This window comes from Pygoscelis adeliae, unplaced genomic scaffold (genome assembly GCF_000699105.1).
Source record: "Pygoscelis adeliae isolate BGI_AS28 unplaced genomic scaffold, ASM69910v1 Scaffold386, whole genome shotgun sequence".
NCBI classification, from domain to species: domain Eukaryota; kingdom Metazoa; phylum Chordata; class Aves; order Sphenisciformes; family Spheniscidae; genus Pygoscelis; species Pygoscelis adeliae.
Window position 1 is genome coordinate 2,671,833 of NW_008824940.1, and position 19,160 is coordinate 2,690,992.

Genomic DNA, 19,160 nt, shown 5'->3' on the forward strand with positions numbered 1-19,160 from the left:
AGGATTTTACTCTTACCGCAGAGCCAGCACCCCTCATTCCTGATGTGAAGGCGCCCTCCCACTTGGCTCTATCTACTTGTGCAGCCTAGCAATCAGTGCACTCAACTGTTCTATCACATGGCATGTTTTATAATGCCCTCCACCCCCTATGCTGCTAATCTGAAATTGCCAAAACATTTATGACCCAATTTAGATTTCAAAAAATATTAAGAATAATTCAAGCTTCCAGAGATGAAAAGCTTGTGCTTCAACTGATAGCACAGCTTAGTGCCAGCTAATAATCCTGACTAAACACACATCACCACATATATTCTTTTTAGGACGAATGCTTTTTTATGCTCTTAGGAAACACAAATCTTACCCTGCTTCTTCATTTTATTAACACAAATGAATTTTGCATTCAATGCTTTTTTTAAAGCTCATTTGTTTTCATGAAGACGCTGTTTGTGTTACGCGTTCATTAATCCCAAACAGCTGCAGGTTTGCTTTTTTCTCCTCTCCAGCTTGTCGCTCAGGCTTATGCAGCCAATCACCACACAGGATTTTCATACCGTAAATAAATCTTTAGGCAGTTTCTCTTTCATTTTCTCATTTACTTTATTTGCCAGAGGAGGCTTCTGTGTCACTGAGCAAAAGGATAGAAAGAGATCTCAAAAATCAAAAGCTACAGATGAGATCCGGTGAAGAATCTCAGTGCTGGTGCCCTCCTGCTACCCCCAACTGCAGGCTCGCTGTGCCTCAGCAACCTCTGGAAGCCCATGTACGATGCTGACAGCAGGTACATCTGCATCACAAGACAGACCACCATACAAGGATACCTGAGTTACAGCTGCGTAAGCTGCCTCAAGTACTAACAAATGACATAACTATGAAGTGCAATCAAAGCAATATGATTAAAACCTTGTGGCTGCCTGTGAACACTGCGCAAAAGCTACTCCGATACCTCTAGATCCCCATCAGCCATGCAATCCTAATCAGTCTTTTTTTAATATATCTTCACGAGTTCAAGGTTAGCAAAATGGCTGTAATTTCAAAATGTAGATTTTATACAAAAGCTGTCAAGCTATTACAATCCGGTATCAATATTCCAAAATTTATTAACAAACCAAATGGATCTCTGCTTTATCTTCATGTTATCCTGCCAGACTCATAACAATGTAAACAGACAAAAATCAGATGCTGAAATATCCCAAAAGTTCTATGAAAAAAATGTATTCCAATTACTAAAAATGCATCTTAGTTTAATTTAAGAAAAAAAAGGAAAACAAAAGATTTACAAAACTGAAAAGTAAGACACAGCAAAAAAGTAGAAATTGTGTTTGACAGATACTAGAGTTCATGCAAGTTAGGTGGTAGCTGGGCCAACATTTAGCTACTGCAGAAATCAGCTCCTATCAAAGCTTGACTCAGAAACTATACTCATGTACTCACTGCAGTGACAGTGCAATCAAATACCTCAGAGAAATCCACTGCCGGTTCACATTGCCAAGCCTCTTTTCATTGTTCAAGCAGAGGCAGATTCATGAAATAGAGAAAACAAAAATCCAGGGGGAAATTCTAGCGTTTTCTCATTGAAACACAAATCTTGGTTTTATCCACATTTCCACTGAAGTAGTTTTGTTCCAAAATCTTGCCTCTGATGAATTTAATTCAAATGACTCTTTAGAGATGAAGTAAAGGGAGGGAGGAGAGGCAAAATGAAAGAAGTATTGAAAAGCTCTTCTGTGGCAGAACCAACATCCATTCTAATTCCAAGCTCAGCAGATCCCAAATAAGTGATAATAAACTCAATACATTGGATTTATTAGCAACATTCATTTTGTGATAAGTATTAGGGTAAGGAATTGGACAAAACATAGTGATGAGAAAGACAGAGGTGTTGAGGAATTTTTGAGGAGGAATTTTTAAACTTTACAAGAAATAAATATTACACAAAATATAAGGTACTAAAATGTCAACCTGAGCTGGAATTCTTACATAAGTCAGAAAAATATTGTAAGAGGAAAGGGTAAACATGGGAGAAATGGCAACTACCAGAAAACCAGAATACAACTAGCTTTTGTCAACATGTTGCCAACAATTTTAAGGGTATACATAGGTGAACTCAAAAACACCAGTCCTCTTCTTGACATGAAGAATAAGAGGGGAAAATATCCTTCATGTAATTAGAAGTGAGACATGCAAGCTGTGAAGAAAATTGTAAGAAGGAATCATCTGGAGAAAACAGACATTTTTTTGCAGAAGGAAATATTAAAATAACAGAAAAGAAGAAAACAAAATACAAACACAAAACCAACGATAAGAAAGATAAGAACACAGCTCCACTCTGAAACTTATGTCTGCGGTGACTAAAAGCGTAGGGGCGGGGAGCGGAGATGCATGACTAGAGAGACCAGACAAAAGCTGTGCAAAGATATTTTAACATACAGGCAGAGAAAGTTTCCATTTGGAGCACCAGATTTTTCATACTGTTACTGAATGTAAGTGAAACATAGTGAAATTCGTAAGTAGGGTTGACAGCATAAGATCATAGTGTAGTCTCCTTTTGGCAACTGCAGTGATCCTGTAGCCACTCTCATACTGGCTAAGAAAAGCCATAAAACACTGGAGTCATGCTTCCTCCTCTTTTGGGTGCAAGAATCACAACCAATTGCTTGGTCTCTTATGCAAACAGTTTCCTATATTAACAGTTTTGCTTAGCAGCAAAACTACTGCTCTTGTATTAGAACAAGCACTGTGCTGTTCTTCCCTCCGTGCTCTCAATCCAACTGTAAAAAAGCAGAAGCCGGTGGACATTGAACAAAAAACCCCAGCATAAGGCGCCTTATATTATGTAGTCTTACAAATACTCCACTCACTGCACAGAAGCAGCTGTAGCTAGACAGACACTACTGATGAGACATTAGCCCTAGTCATCTGCTCAACCCAGGAGTACAGCTGGTCGCAAGACAAGAACACAAACTTCCCTTCAGTCAACACCATCGCTGGTTTGCTTTGGCGGTAAAAGAGATGACAACGGAGGTTGGTAAGGCAGAGCTGTCAGTCCCCCACTAACATGATCTTCCCTTTACTAGCTGATACCACACTCAAGACCACGAAATTAAAAGACCTACGTTCATACCTGGCAGGTTACACATCTCTCACACCGAGTTGTGTTGCAGCTATGAGCTTGATGGTGACAGACTGTCCGGTCATGCAAATGTGACTGAACTCTCCCTCCTGGAAATGCTCACAGCTTCACAGCCTCTCTCCCTCTGCTCCAAGTAGGCAGGAGTTTCATGTATCCCAAAGACAGAGGGGGTTTTATTTTTTATAAAGCCCTCTCTCTTAAAAACCAGGCTTGGTGTATTGGGTTTGTGTGGCAAGGTTTTGGTAGCCGGGGGGGAGCTACAGGGGTGGCTTCCATGAGAAGCTGCTAGAAGCTTCCCCTATGTCTGATACAGCCAATGCCAGCCGGCTCCAAGACGGACCCACTGCTGGCCAAGGCCGAGCCCATCAGCAACTGTGGTAGTGCCTCTGGGATAAGATATTTAAGGGGGAAAAAAAAAACCTGCTGCGCAACAGCAGCTGGAGAGAGGAGTGAGAATATGTAAGAGAAACAACTATGCAGACACCAAGGTCAATGAAGAAGGAGAGGGAGGAGGTGCTTCAGGTGCCGGAGCAGAGATTCCCCTGCAACCCATGGAGAAGACCATGGTGAGGCAGGCTGTCCCCTTGCAGCCCATCGAGGTCCACAGTGGAGCAGATATCCACCTGCAGCCCGTGGAGGACCCCATGCCAGAGCAGGTGGATATGCCCAAAGAAGGCTGTGACCCCGTGGGAAGCCCGCGCTGGAGCAGGCTCCTGGCAGGACCTGTGGACCCATTGAGAGAGGAGCCTACACTGGAGCAGGTTTGCTGGTAGGACTTGTGACCCCGTGGGGGACCCACACTGGAGCAGTCCATTCCTGAAGGACTGCACCCCGTGGAAAGGACACGTGGAAAGGACCCATGCTGGAGCAGTTTGTGAAGAACTGCAGCCCAGGGGAAGGACCCATGCTGGAGAAGTTCGTGGAGGACTGTCTCTCGTACGAGGGGCCCCACGCTGGAGCAGGGGAAGAGTGTGAGGAGGAAGGAGCAGCAGAAACAATGCATGATGAACTGACTGCAACCCCCATTCACCATCCCCCTGCGCTGCTGGGGGGGAGGAGGTAGAGAAGTTGGGAGTAAAGTTGAGCCTGGGAAGAAAGGGGGGGGGAGGTGTTTTAAGATTTGTTTTAATTTCTCACTATCTTACTCTGACCTTTGATTGGCAATAAATTAAATAATAAAGAATACTATGCTTTATTTTACTTTTTTTTCTTTTTTATTTTTCCTTCAAGCCACTTACAGGAGAGTTAGTGTATGCTAAGAGACTGTTCTTTATCACTTAAATAAAAAACAGTAGCTACTTGGCTCTCTGTTCAGTTGTAATTATAATTTTCTCTTGCCTTTGTTCAGAAGCCCACTGGGCTTGTATCAAGATCATCGCTGAAGCCGGCTGCAAATGCTTGGAGATTACACTCTCCAGCATCAGCAGCCATCCGATACTCACTGGGAACTTACCAACAGCTGAGCAACTTCTGCAGCTTTACCAAAATACATGGAAACCTAACAGAGTCTGAGCAAGGCTGGTAGGGCCTGCCTAAAAAACCTATTCAGCCACTCCACGAAGTACAGCACCACCACAGCTGGCAGCACACGAGGGACATCAAAGGGTTGCAAGAGATGCAGAAACAGTTTTACTGCCAGGCAGGCATCCACTGCTTCAGCCATGTTTTCAATTTATTTTAGGGGCAAGGATGTATCCTGCCTTTTCCTCCAAAGCAAGCAGGCCTTCAAGGCAGCACCCGCTCCCTCGTCTCTTGCTACCTTTGGAAAGACTGACCATTTCAGGGAGTGCCATGGCCCCAAGTTCATCTCTCCCCTCCCCAACTTACCTTCCGAGCTGCCCCTAGCAAAGGGGAAAGCTTTGTTGGTAAAAGCAAATGAGAGGTCTTTCCTATTCCCCAAGGTCCCCAAACAAAGTAACAAGCTATGTATTCATTTTCTCTCCAATGCACGACTATAACTGCAGCTGTGTAAACCCTTGAAGAAATAAATCTGAAAAAGGATGCTCTTTTCATCTGTAAAAAGGACTTCTGTTTTTCTGAGGGAGCAGATCACTGTGCAGGCTGGGCCTCTGAATGTGCTGCTACTTTGTAATACTACTAAAATATGAAGCCATGGCTTAGACATCAATACATAACTGCTCAATTTTTAGCTTTTCTGATTAAAGTTTTTCACACAGAAACATTTCATCATACAGATTTCATCATTATAGCTAGGACGGAAAGCAAAACCAAGAACAAGAAAAACAGGTCCTCAGAAAAGGTAGCTGCAAAGCATGTACTGTGGTATGCGTACTCTCGGAGTGCTCAAATATGTTTTCTGCTCATGCAAGTAGATGTACTTGCACGCACAGTCACTATTTACGGAGATCTTCTAAAAAAGTTACCTTTATAATTTAAGATTTATAGATTACTAAGCTTAAAATATGCAATTGGCAAGCTGAATTTACAAAGTAAAAATTCAGACTATTCGAAGTATTGAAAGACACTATAACGGTGCAGGGCTTGAAAAAGTGAAATTTTCATGGTAGGATACCCGAGTTTCACAGAAATCTCCACTAGAATACATAGTTCCTTGCATAATTAAAAAAAAAAAAAAAAATCCCAGCAGTTGGCAGTTGTATCACCAAATGTCTTCCTTCTGCCCTTGTAAAGCTGGTTCTAATCAAGAAGAATGTTGAGCTGGTAAAATCGCATTATTCAGAAAGCCATGACTACCTCTTACACTTCAACTGAGAGCTTTCATGTGTCTGCTCTGCTGTGCTGGCAGCCGCACATTACGTTATTACTACCCTCATTGTAAGCATCTCTCTAGCAGTCTTTCCACAACTGATAGCCAACCTCATGATTTAAAGAAAGACAAACCACCTTTAATGTGAACAAATGTGTCTATAGCACTTTTCAAGTCATCATCCATACAGGCAGAGATATATGTAACATATCAAGGCTTCTGAATTTGAGGATTAAAGGCCTCATAGAAAGACGAATCTGAAGGACAAGCACTCTGCCATTCAGCCCACCCATGCAGAGCACCCGTGGGGCAGCACTGCTGCCTGCCTCCGGGCTCGACTGCAGCGCTGGGGCCAAGAGGTCCCAACTCTCACAAACGCTGGAGAAGGCCACAGGACGGGCTCTGTGATTTTTAAAGTTGGTGTGTGGCATCACTGGGCAAAACCAATAATGTGTGGGGAAACGTCTACTTTTTTTTTTTTTACCCTGTTAATGAATATATATAAAATATATAAATATATGTGGAAAATTCGCAGTGAAAACAAGTGTCAAAGATCAGCATTAGTCTGGTAACTTTGGAATGAACTAATTAAAACCTGATCTCACACCCCATCAGGTCTTCATTAACACAACCTTGTCATTGAGGGGAAACAACAAAATCATGTTAAAGCTGGGTGAAAAAAGCAGTTTAATAATATTCAAGAATGTTTCTTTAAAATTTCTTACTACATTCAGTATCACGATGCTGAAACCAAGACATTCTCAAAATCCAACTTTATTTTAAAAGTCATAAAATAATTGATTTTAGAGTCTTCATAAATGCTCATGAAACTTGGTAAAATACCTATGAATGAAGGAAAGCATCTCTCCAGGGACTTACATTACACCCACCTTCTGTTTGGCCAGACTGTATTCAAAACAATCAAGCTTTGTTACTTATTAAGCTCAGTTACTGGGATTGAGACCTTACAGTATAGTGCAAAATTTGTTAAATACTTTTGAAGAAAATGGCTATGATTTAAAGTATCTGGTTAGTAACCAAGTACTCCTGAGCAGAAACATAATTCTAAAATCTGGCAATAAGGCAGAATGAATCTCTCAACAGCTACCTAATCTAAGATCATTTAGATAAGAGACAGTCCAATAGACAATAAATTAGTCTTCTGAGGCAGTCCTGGAGAACACCCATTTTCCCTTTACATACCCTTTCTTGCAAATACTCATAGATTATGAAATACTGGAAGAAAAGTATGAGAGGAAACCTCCCAGTCTGGCTCTGTTTGGCCCCTAACCCAGGGATTTATACTGCTCAGGTCCTCAGCCTATGTCCCAGAAGCCCCAAATCCTGCACGGATCCTTTCCAGCTCCTCTCAGCTCTCATGCCCAAGCCATAGGGAACCTTACATCTGATAATGCCAGTTGCATCTTTTAAAGCTTAAGAAGTCAAACAAGTAGATTTTTCTTTATCCATAAGCTCCAAGGCTCTACTAAGAATTCACCGTGTCAACATGGTACAGAAGGAAACAGGAGAGACCGTCAGAAATCAGACATTATTTCAGCTGTGGCTACACTACTGTTTCCAGAGAGTGTTTTTTACTGGAAGGCACAACAAGAAGATACCTCTCCAGAAGAAACAATCTGTTCAAGAATTGGCCCAAGTTATTGGGCCCTGCAAAAAAGAAACTGGCTGAGAATAATGAATGGCCTGCAATACCCAGAAGGTTAGAGAACAGGATCTCGCAGACCAGATATGTTTTGTTTGTTAAATCTGTTTCAGGCTAGATCTAACCTTTTGACTTCAAACTCTGCGAGTAAATAGTTTAATCAGTAACGAAGCTGAAATGCTTTGATGAAATATTTGTACAAACAGGAAAAATGACATTGCTCATTGAACACAATAGTCTCTTCCGGGGATTCACTTCACTTGCAATGTTCAGTCAGCAGAATATCATGGAGAAATAAGTATGTTCCAGGTCATAAAACCCTAGCACTCCAATACTCAAATTAAAACTGAATTAGCCAACGCAAACACGAAAGGTAGTGCTAGTAACAGACATAATTTATGCCTCTGATGAGCCAAGATACAATACTTACATAATTACATTTTTTGTATTTAGAAAGATTATAAAAACATAGAACAAAACATTTGAAGGATTATTTAATGCTGTTACTACTTACATCACAGACGTCTTAGGACCAGACTTGTAATTACAATTACTAATTACTTGGCACTATATGTGCATTTTTACTTTCCCTTTAAATAGCTCTCCCTACCCTGAAAAGGTTAGACTTTAGATAATACCATCAAACCAGCAGGTGAATCCAACATTCAGGATAAAAGAAAGGATGAAGCTAAGCAGTGAGTCTAGAGCCCACACTGTGAGCAATAATCACAGTTTTCCAGACACCTCAGCATTTCAGTGATCTCTTTTGTAAGCACAGGGCAGAAAAAAAATTCTTTCCTTTTTTATCTTAAAATACGTCACCTTTTTAGATTAGCTTGGCTGTATTAAACATACAAATAAACCTAACTCTTTTCAAATGATGTAAATCTTGAAGCATTTCATGCATGGGGTATCCTGCTACTTCACCTACATAGCTTGGCATGAACTTCCATTTGTCAAAATTCAAATTTGGGACTTCCCAGGGAACAACAGAATCCCCTCCTCTGAAGGTACTGCTGTAGCACTGCAATCAGTGATAACAAGAATAGGAAAATAGAAGTTCAGTGCGTACTTGAAAAGAAAAAAAGATTATAAATATACTAACAAGAAGAACATTCAAGTGCTGGCTGCTCCCCTCTCCCCTGTACTAATCTCAGGTTTCACAGTTTATTTAAGTGCTCAGCTCAAAGATTAGTGTTTCAGTAATGCTTCTAACGATACCAGTGAAATGTAAGCTGCACCTGGTACCTCATTAAAAATATTGTGAGGCTTTATCTCTACACAGACCTTACTTAATGCCCCATTGCTAATCACAGCAGCCAAAAAATACTGCAAGATATGAATAAGTGTTAAAAAATTATTTACAAACATTTAAAAGTCTTGGCCAAGGACAAGATTCAGGCAAGAAGAAAAATGAGAGGACAATTACTCACAGTCTGTTTTCCCTATAACTTACTGAGTATATCAAATCATTTTAGAAAATGAACGCATTTATTTATCTGATCATCAGTGTTCCCACAAGTTTTATATAACTGCTTTATATCAATCATATGAGGAAACACTCATGCTTCTGTGCAATGACACAAGTTTTACCCCATGCGCTTGCCACACACATTAGTAGCATGTCGAAAGGGTCTCATTCTGCAGGACCTACTCCACTTACCATCCTTCACGGCACCATGGCTTGAAGCCCAGCAAAAATCCAAACCTTCTTATTCCCGTTAGGCCAAAACCTTCAGAGGAAAGTTTCAGGTCAGGGAAAAGTGACCCTACCACTAAGCCAGTCTCTTGGCAGGCTGCTGACTGCAGGGGCAATCCCGCTCCTCGTATCACCCTTTCCTACTCACACGCCCCCGCGTGTTCTGTGGCCAAGATTGCCAGATGCAAGGCAAGAGGGAAGGAGCAGAACCATCACTTTCAGCAGCCATCTACCATCAGTCATGTAAAAGTGCACCCTCAGCATGCACGCTTTGCAAAATAATTTCTTGTATGAAATCAGCAGCTTCAGTATGAGCAGGTTGCTCAATCAGCTAAGGAGGTGGGATGTCTTGGGCAGAAAAACTGGTGCTGAGCACAGCATAGGGGGCAAGGAACACAGAAAGCAGATCAGGCGTGGCTATTAGGTCTGGCCAAAGATGTGTTGAATAATTCATGGTTATCTCAGGAGAGAAAAGGGCATGCACCAAGACCCTTTATGGTATTGTTCTCTCTGAGGGAAACACCTGTTTATTTCCAAAGGCAAGCAGTAAGTGCCTTTATTGCTCACATGCTATTCTTTAAAGACAAAATATCATAAAAGCTTTCTTAAAGCTATCATAAAAGCTTTCTTAAAGCTGGACATTATTTAATGTTTACTTGCTGTATTCCTTTCAGTTTCTGTAGGCAAGATTGTTGCAGAAGTTACAAATGCTCAAAATATCTTGTATTGAAACCCCAAATAGGGGCATCTGCGTGACCAAATATTTAGTGGCAACACAAATCCACTGTGTTGCTCTGACAGAAAGCCATTTTTATGTTTTACTAAACCAGATCATGTATTTTCCCCTGCATAACCTGAATTTTTTGTATTGTTATATTAGTAAATTCATTTCTAAAAATGAGTTGAAAGCTTTTAGCTGTCAATCAAGAAAAAACAAAATTACCTGAATGACTATCATAAAATATGACTAACTTCTTCCCTTCTTTCGAAGACAACTTTAAGCTACCATACTTCTGCTTTGAAAATTTCTGTTTTCTTGGCCAATTAGCTTTATTTTTAATGATGTCAAATATTATCACTCTTTTTTTTTTTTTACCCAGAGTGGAAAATACCAAAAATTTCATCTTAATATGGAAAAGTGAGTGATACTATCTACCTATTTGCTCATACTGAAAGAAAACCTGAAAGTCTTCTAATTCCTCCACATATTTCTATAACCAAGGGTTGTAAAATATGTGTGCGCTATTTGCAATTAAAAGTGTACAGAAAAATTCAGCAATGAAAAAACCCCCATAGAAACAAATGCAGGAACAGTCAGGTTTCTACCTTAGTGACACCACGACCTAGCGAAATGTTCAATTAAGTATCAGCTGGCGTCCTCCTCTGTCCAGCTCCTGCTCCTTCCCCTGCTCATGGCCTCAACTCACTGGCAAGACTCTTCTACATCGCACTTACTAACTTCATCCCTTTAGGAGCCTCCTGCATCCGTTAGAGCAGCTGTTTTCCTTCACAACCCTACCCAGCCGAGTTCTCCTTGGCAATCGCTCAGCTAAAAAAAGTGCTCTGGACAATTACCTCCTGCACCAGGATGAGCATTTCAAGATTCCGTAAGAGAGAAAACCGGAGAATTGTTCTGGCGAAAGGGCCATACTCGGGCAACTGTCTATAAATAGAGTGAGGGTGAAATTAAGTGCCTAACGAGTACCTGAAGAACTGGAAAATATTAAGCGCTCTGCATAAGGACAGATTCCATACTCTAACACAGACAAACGCACCGAGCAGTCACTGCAACAGTGAAAACATGGCATTATGAAAGAGACTATCAAGATGGAATCTCATTTCATTGTTTCCTTATACCCTTCTACTCGCCTGTACTTACTTGTCTGTCTTACCACTTGATTGCATGTGCTTCAGGGCAGGGACTCACTAAATGTACAGCATTTTGAGCCACAAAACTTGCAAATCTCACAGAAAAGTAAAGTATTAACAATAACACCAAAGGCAAATACTCTCTTTGCAAAAACTGATTGCCATTATGCTTATTTTTAGAAACTAGGTTTATGGCTCTTTTTTCCCCAACACAGAATTAAGCACTACAAATTGGATTGCCATTAAATACCTGGATTGTCATTAAATATCTAGACCAGATAATTTTTCATGTAAGTCTTTCACTAGTGACAGGCATTACCCTGTTGTGTCTTTCATGATACCGATGCACCAACTTTTCCAGTACTATTTGAAAAGCATAAGTAAGATTTTGGGAGGCTGTACATCACTGTTGCTTTCTTTTTCACCTCATTAATCGTTCAGACAGTTTTGATCAATCCACATGGAGGCTGGACGTCCTCCGTGAAACTCGCCTCCTCATGAAAGCTCCTTTGCAAGATCAGAAAGGACCCCCTATTAAGTTCATCCATCACTTCAGTAAACACGTTCCTACCACTAATGCCACATATTCAGCTGTTAGCCTGCAGCAGGAGAAGAAAGGCTTTGCAATCCAGGTAGGTGGAGGCTGAGGGACAGCCGGGTCAGATACACAGAGCAAGGCACAAGATTATTACTCCAGCTAATATACCGACACCTATTAATTTCAACATCTTGTAAATTCAGAATTAGCAGAATTGCCACTGATATTGCCCTCCACTACTCCTACTGCGATAACAGGGGTTCGGGTGAGGATACCCTTCTATTACTGTCAGCTTTTCAAGTTTACAATGATTTTTGAAGTAGTTAATTTTATTTTTCCAGACCATTTTCATTCCTGGGAACAAAGTGGTCTTTACTGCCTAGAGCTCAGGTAGATTGGTGCAGGGCAATGAAATCTTTCACACTCTTGCAAATAAAGCTGCTTCCAAATGAGTGCACAGCTGCCAGTGTGTGCTTGATGTATTTGCTTTGAAATTATTTAGCTATTACTATCGATTCCTCACACAGGTTGTTTTCTGTATGCCAGTGAGATCTCCAGAATCCTATGCATTCTGTCAGAATTTATTAGAGCTACTATGAAATTTGTAGTGTTGGCATAAAGAGTCTTTATTAACACTGGAACTTAGCCTACAGTAGCTATGTCTAAAAGTGCTGGAATGAAAAATCCTAAAAGATTTTCAAGATGACAGTTGAAAATGTCATGTGAATCTTTTGTTGCCTAAAAGTGACTCTATTTATTACAAATATAATCTCCAAAATCAGTATTTGAGCACAATAAAACACCTGTTTGCCACTCTCCTTCAGTCACACAGTGCAGTCACTACCAGTGTTCTTGTCCTTGTCCAAATGCTGTCAGGAACATTTTGAAGTCACTGAAAAAATTACCTAAGGAACATAAATGTTTGACATTACAAAGTATAACCTACAGGGTCAATCTCATGGCCTCTTGCCATTCATATGTTTTCTGTTTATGAATGTATCATCGTCAAATTGCACAATAATCACCTTAAATGTACAAGTAAAATTCCCATATTTTGCTTTTTGTTCTCTTTCTTCCAAAAGAGTATTTTTCTTAGACCCCTTTTTGCAAAGCAAAGGTACCCAGTCTACTGTTTTATTGCCTTGAAGATAAAGTTTTTACCTTCCTTTACAATTCTGAGTAATATTTTCTGGTCTTTTATCTTTAAATACTTTGCATGAAGGAATTAAAGGACTTACCATTTCCAGTAATTAATAAACAAAACCTTTTCTATGTATCTACAAGGGTATTTGCTTCACTGGGGAAAAGGAGGAGAGAAAAACCTTTTCCAGGAATTTTTGGAATACATTTATGTGAAGTTGGTTTCTGCTTTGCTTCTAGTCTTTTAGGTAAATTTTAACCTATGAGAAAACAACTGTTACAAACATCCTATGAGATGTTTGGACTCTTATCTCATCGTGTACCTTTTCCATGATTTAGGCCTATGCAGTTCATCAAAAAATGACTCAATATGCTGTTTAATCGGCAATTATTTTTGGCTATCAGTCTTGCATAATGCCATCCTTCCCCTTATATCTCCCAAAATACATACCGTTCTGACCAGTAAATGATCAGCCTTTACTGACTCACTTCAGTGTTTAAATAAAACTTATCAGCACATTCTCCAAGTGACTAGGGAAGTCACTTGTGATTCAGCAAATCCATTCAAAGTATTCTTTGGCTATTTCATAAAAACCCTCAGATATTCAGATTCCCTTACCATAGAGGCCTATAGGAAAAGTCTGGTCAGCTTTTGATTCAAGATCTCAACATCCATCAAAACAGAGTGAGAACTTGAAACAGATTCTGCAAAGGCCACGACAAAAAAAATATCGGTTTGTTCTTTATATTAGGTAGATATTTGATGATCTTGACAAAGGGACTTGTATAACTAATTTGGCTGAAAAAAAGAGAGAAATCTGATACAATCTTATTCCTTTTATCTGCAGGGGCACTGTTAAAATGGTGATTTTGAATTCTGCATTTACTGATACCACTCCTTCGTAATTCTTTTCACAAAATAAAGTTTTAGCGTTTTAAGATGAATACCAGACTAACAGCTTCCTCACACACATATTCTCAGACGTGCATGCACAAATACACAGGCTCTCCTAGTAACTTACCATTTAGCTCATTTAACTCATTCCCCTTCCTCTTAGCGCCTATCAAGTGCTGTCTCACCTTCACGCTTTTAAGATTCTTGTAATGTATTTTGCATTATTTTCATGAGATATCTCCCCCATTCTTGTGTCACTCACTCCTTATGACTTCAGCCACTTCCACACATTCTCACCAATGCCGTTGTTTTCACTTAAATGCAAATTCAGTATGAGTTAAAATTGTGAGTCTTCAATGTACCTATAGATCCGACTGTGTGAAAATAGATTAGCCTAGTGAGGGACTTTTCATACTGAGAATTCATATAACTTTCTGGTTTTAGTGATTTCAACAAAATACATTATTTTATGATAATGCATCTGTGGTTGTAGGAAGTACTATGACACCCATCTCTTTCTTTAAAAGTAACAATCTTCCCTCCTTGGGTCTAGGTAATTGGGAAGAATAAATTTTGTCTAATTCTCTCCAGCATAGAAAGCAAAACACCTTGCAAAACAATTTCTTGCAAATAGATTAAAAGAAACTCTGTAATCTGATAGCAAAGCAAAACCATGTTAATAATTTCTGAAGTACTCCATATGTTTCTATTTAATACCTCTTAGTATGGATCACTAACTGGTTATAGAAAGGACTCTCTAAGCATGGTGATATGAATTCCAGGTAAAAGGCAACTCTCCAGCAGAAGCCGTTAGCGGGCAGAAAGGTGAGGCTGACTTTGTTATTGCTGACTAAAAGAAAAATTACAACAGACACCTGCTTCACAAGATTTGGACTAAAATAAAGTTACTATATTGCATGGTAGAGCATGGAGGAGACCCCACTGTTTTCAGAACGCTACAGCAAGGACCGTGACTCCACATCACTTGAATTTTACTTTTTAAACTATGTGTTAAAAATAGATGAAAAAAACCCACAAGTCTGACTGCAATGAGGTCTGCAAACCACAAAATTATCTGCAAAGTGACTGCTTGTTAAGTACTGTTTCTTCAGTATCTCAGATTAGTTCAGACACAGCATAAAAAAGCATCCACAGAGAAATGCCAAGCCTTTTTGCATTGAGATCCCCCACTCTCTAGAGGCGTGGTTTTATGTAATTGTTCATAGACATGTGGCATACCACAGAAAAAAGAAGAAAATGGAATAAAACGTCTGCAGTGGCTTGATACCATCAGGCTGGAGAGTAGGAGGACATGGGGATATACTAGAGAATATACTGACAAACTTCTCACTGCATGGTTGGGAAAACTGATCAATTCAGTCAAATCATCAGCTCAGTTATTATAAAAGACAAATATCCTTCCATTGTGGGGGCAGAGGCAGCAGGAAGAAGAAAATGGGAAAAAGCAAGCAAATGAAATCTCATATTGAAACCTTGGTAAAGTAATTGTCTCTTTATCTATGTATACTGAAGAACACAGCTCCACCTGGAGACCAGCCATCTCAGAGAATTAAATCAACCTGGTCAATAAAGCGTAAAGTGGACACGAACAACGTCTTAAAAGCCATTTCCATGATCAGAGCCACTGTTAAATACTCACACAAGAGCATTCTAGATCAGGCAAAGCCACACAGTTTTCAAGACAAGCTAAACAAAAAAAGTCATTGAGGGCAAGTCATTAAAGGATATTTAATGTACACAATATATTTTTTAAATTTGCAGTTTCTCTTCCTACCAAATGTCTGATTATTTTTCCTTGGTTACATGGATATTCTTCAGGACAAAGATGTCCTCTAGGATTGCAAATGGCTTAGTATATAGCAAACGCTGCCCCAGATGTACTTCCCAAGGTTTTTGGGTTTTTCTGCCCAGATGCCAAATTGCTCAGTCAAGTAACAATTTCTTATGAAACTTATCAATTATAGAATTCATTCTTTTACTTTCATGTAAGCACAAACAACAACAGCACTATTGTGCACATCATTACAATTCATCTTCATCATGCAAAATCCACAGCCTTTTCTAGTTTGTAACTTTTTTTCCCAGATACTTATGTCCAGCAGTCAAAAACATTTAAACAAACTGTAAAGTCTTTAAACAAGAGCAGGAAATTAAGTGCACCTAAACTATAATCCATTCTTTGTAACATGGTGCACAGCTCTTCTAAAAGAAAACCAACTGTTTACTCACCATCTTACTGTATAGTTTTTGGAAATGTAGTTTAAGTCCTGGCACTGGTTTTTCATTTCTAATCTTGAATCATTTCAAGTAATTTTAAAGAAAAGAACACAGATCTAAAATTATTTAATTTAATTTCTGTTTTATAATATTTTTCTGCTTTACCATAGTGTTAAGGGTGGCTACATTTTAAATAAGTATTTAGTTCATTAAGCTAATTTAGGCACATTATCTCCATCTAACCCGAAAAATCTGATTCACAATTCCTACAAGAAAGATAACTCACACACCCAACAGAGATGTTCAAAGCTGCTGCTTTCTTGAGTCTTCCAGTTTATTCTCTAGGCTTTTATGCTGTTACAGGGATCAGTTTACAATTTATGTAGATCTGTGAGCAGATTCAAATTAAAATCAATTGTATAAACTTGTAAACTCAAGAAAACACGTCTGCTGTTCTTCACTTAACGTTATCAAGGTAAGGCTCAAAAGCACAAGAGGAAGGGAGATGTAGGACTTTCTGAAGTCTATGTAATGTTTCACCGTCAAACTAGCATTGTTTTAGGAAGGACACCGTCAAAGGCTCAAATAGGGATTTTAGGGCAACTGAATGATGTCTGTTTTAAAAACTGGATCCCTGCTTATAGGAGAAAAATATTGCTTTTACCTTACTGATAAGTGTGACGACATCACCTTCTCGGATTGTGAGTTCATCATCATTCTGTGCTTCATATGGAAATATCACTTTGCAGTACTCCTTGGCTGAAAGGAAGAACATTCAACGTGATACATTATCACTTTATAACAACTGCTTATCCAAGGGTGAAAATCTTCCTAAAATGTTCCACAAGTGTCTCTCTCATTTTCTTGCCATCTTTCTCTCTGTATTTTAGACCTTCATAAACAGTAGGAAATATGTAAAAAACTGCACACTGATGAGCATTCCCACACATGTCATCCAGGGAGTCAGCTCTGTAGCCCCCAGAACCATTATCTCAAATGAAATTACTCCAGACGGCAAGCTGCCACAAACCATGTCCCTTAGAGTAAGCCTGCGTCTAACACTTGCTTCCATAGTTCCACTGGTATGGCCTTCCACCAGACCACATAAATTGGAAGCATAAAGGACCCAGTATGTTGACATAGCTCATCTATCCCCTAGTGTGCAAGAAAGCAGATATTTCTGCATCTATAAAGATTATAAAATAATAAATAATACATTAATAAATGTAAAGGTTTACGGTTGGACTCGATGATCTTAAAGGACTTTTCCAACCTAAATGATTCTATGATTCTATAAATAAACCTTCTGTACACTCAGCATAAAATAAGAGTTTTGAATATTAGTCTGAAGTTTTCTCTTCCCTTTTCCCTCTACTGTCTAAAAATAAGGACGTCATCTCGGCTTTCATCTGGAAAATACAAGAGCCAGCACTCCTACTCAGAAATCATAAAAAGCAGTTGTCATGAAAAGAAGTTACTTACAACATGTTGCTGTGCAACAGACAAGTATGTCAATGTGCTTTACAAATAAAAAGGGAATATGTATTCCAGCTGTTAAATAATGTATGTGATACTCTAAGACAGCAGGTTTAAAAAGACCAAAGAAACATGCACAGAAATTACTGGACCCTTTGTAGAAGGGCATGTGACTTTGTAGAAGTGTTCACCTCATTTAAATGTCTCAGTTTTGATAACCTCTATCTCTAGTCAACTGTCATATTCGATGCAGAGAAACAGGTACTTGCAGGCCACAGAAATCTAAATTAATTTGGAACAACAGGACCTATTTCTTTATACTTACTATAAAGAGAACCTGCATTATCACACTTGTGGGTATTTGAGGCTCCACCGGGGGGTCAGTTCAGCTGCCCAGACACTAAGTGCCATTTCAGACACTCGTGGGTATATGACACCCACGTGGTTGGGAGATACGATGCACAACCTATGGAAGAGCCAGGTCCCTCTGGCCTGGCAGCTGGAGGCAAGCCAAAATACCCTGGGCTATCTTAAACAGCTCCAGACGCAGGCAACTGATTTCAGCCCCCAGGGTTGGGCCTGGTGTCTGGATTTAGATTCGGGCACCTGATGTTAGAAACCGACGATGTCAGTGCCTACACTTGCGCTACAGTCGATGGAGATCAAGTCACTAAAGTGAGCAAAGCCTTGAGAGCCGGTCTTCACCCCAAGAGCAGACATCTACATTTGATTAGCTGAATCACACTCTGAACTCCCTGGACAGCACTGACAGATCTCTACCGGGACCCACTGGAGCCCAGAGACGAAACTCACATGGCTATACAGAAACTTAGGGCTCTGACTCAGAAGCTGCATGGCAACTGCTAAAGTTTAGTGACAGGAACATCAACCTTAAATAAACAGCCAACACACATGCATGTGAAGGGTTGCTGGCTGTAAGCACAATCAGCCTGAGAAATGAAACAGTACTAATGGGGAAGAGGAAAGCTCTTCTCCAGTTCACACACTGCCACTCAGAAACACCATGAATTTTATGCAGCGCTGGTTCAAGTTGACAAGAATTTCTTAGGCCTCACAGATTTATTTTCCTGAACCAAAAATTTAAATTTATCCACAATCATTAGCAGTTGGTTTTCTGGCCCTGCCCTGTACTGGTCTGGCTGGGATGGAGTTAACTTTCTTCACAGCAGTCCGCATGGTGCTATAGTTTGGATTTGTGACTAAAACAGCACTGGTAACACACCAGTGGTTTTTTTGCTATTGCTGAGCAGCACCTGCACAGCGCCAAGGCTTTCTCTTTTCTCTTTGTCCCCACTCTGCCCCCCAGTAAGTAGGCCAGGGGTGGGCAAGAAGCTGGGAGGGGACACAGCCGGGACAGCTGACCCAAGCTGAGCAAAGGGATATTCCGTGCCATATAACCTCCTGCTCAGCAATAAAAAAGGGTGAGCTTGGGGGGTGTTGGTCTGGGAAGTAGCCATTGCTTGGAGACTGGCTGAGCATTGGTCTACTTGTGGTAGGTGGTGAATGATTGCCTTTGCGTCGCCTTTTTTTTTCCTCTTTCATTCACTTATTAAACTGTCTTTATCCATGAGTTTCCTTGCTTTTGCTCCCCCTAGTCTCTCCGCTATGGGGGAGCAAGTGGGTGGGTGGAGCTTAGCTGCTGGCTGGGGTCAACCCACCATACCCCCTCTGATGACTCTGAAGAAACAAGAGTCAGATGAAGACAATGAACGTGATCTTTGAAAACAATATGAGCAAGGGAAAAATAAGCCTCTTTTGCTGTT

General features: G+C 40.1%; 1 protein-coding gene across 1 annotated transcript in view; it reads right to left on the reverse strand.

The window, feature by feature from the left end:
- The window catches only part of SH3KBP1 (SH3-domain kinase binding protein 1), a 220,850-nt gene that overhangs the window by 41,005 nt on the left and 160,685 nt on the right, over positions 1-19,160 (reverse strand). The window contains exon 7 of the mRNA XM_009325486.1: positions 16,565-16,659. Within this exon, the coding sequence (XP_009323761.1) occupies positions 16,565-16,659 (95 nt within the window). The remainder of the gene's footprint in view (positions 1-16,564; positions 16,660-19,160) is intronic.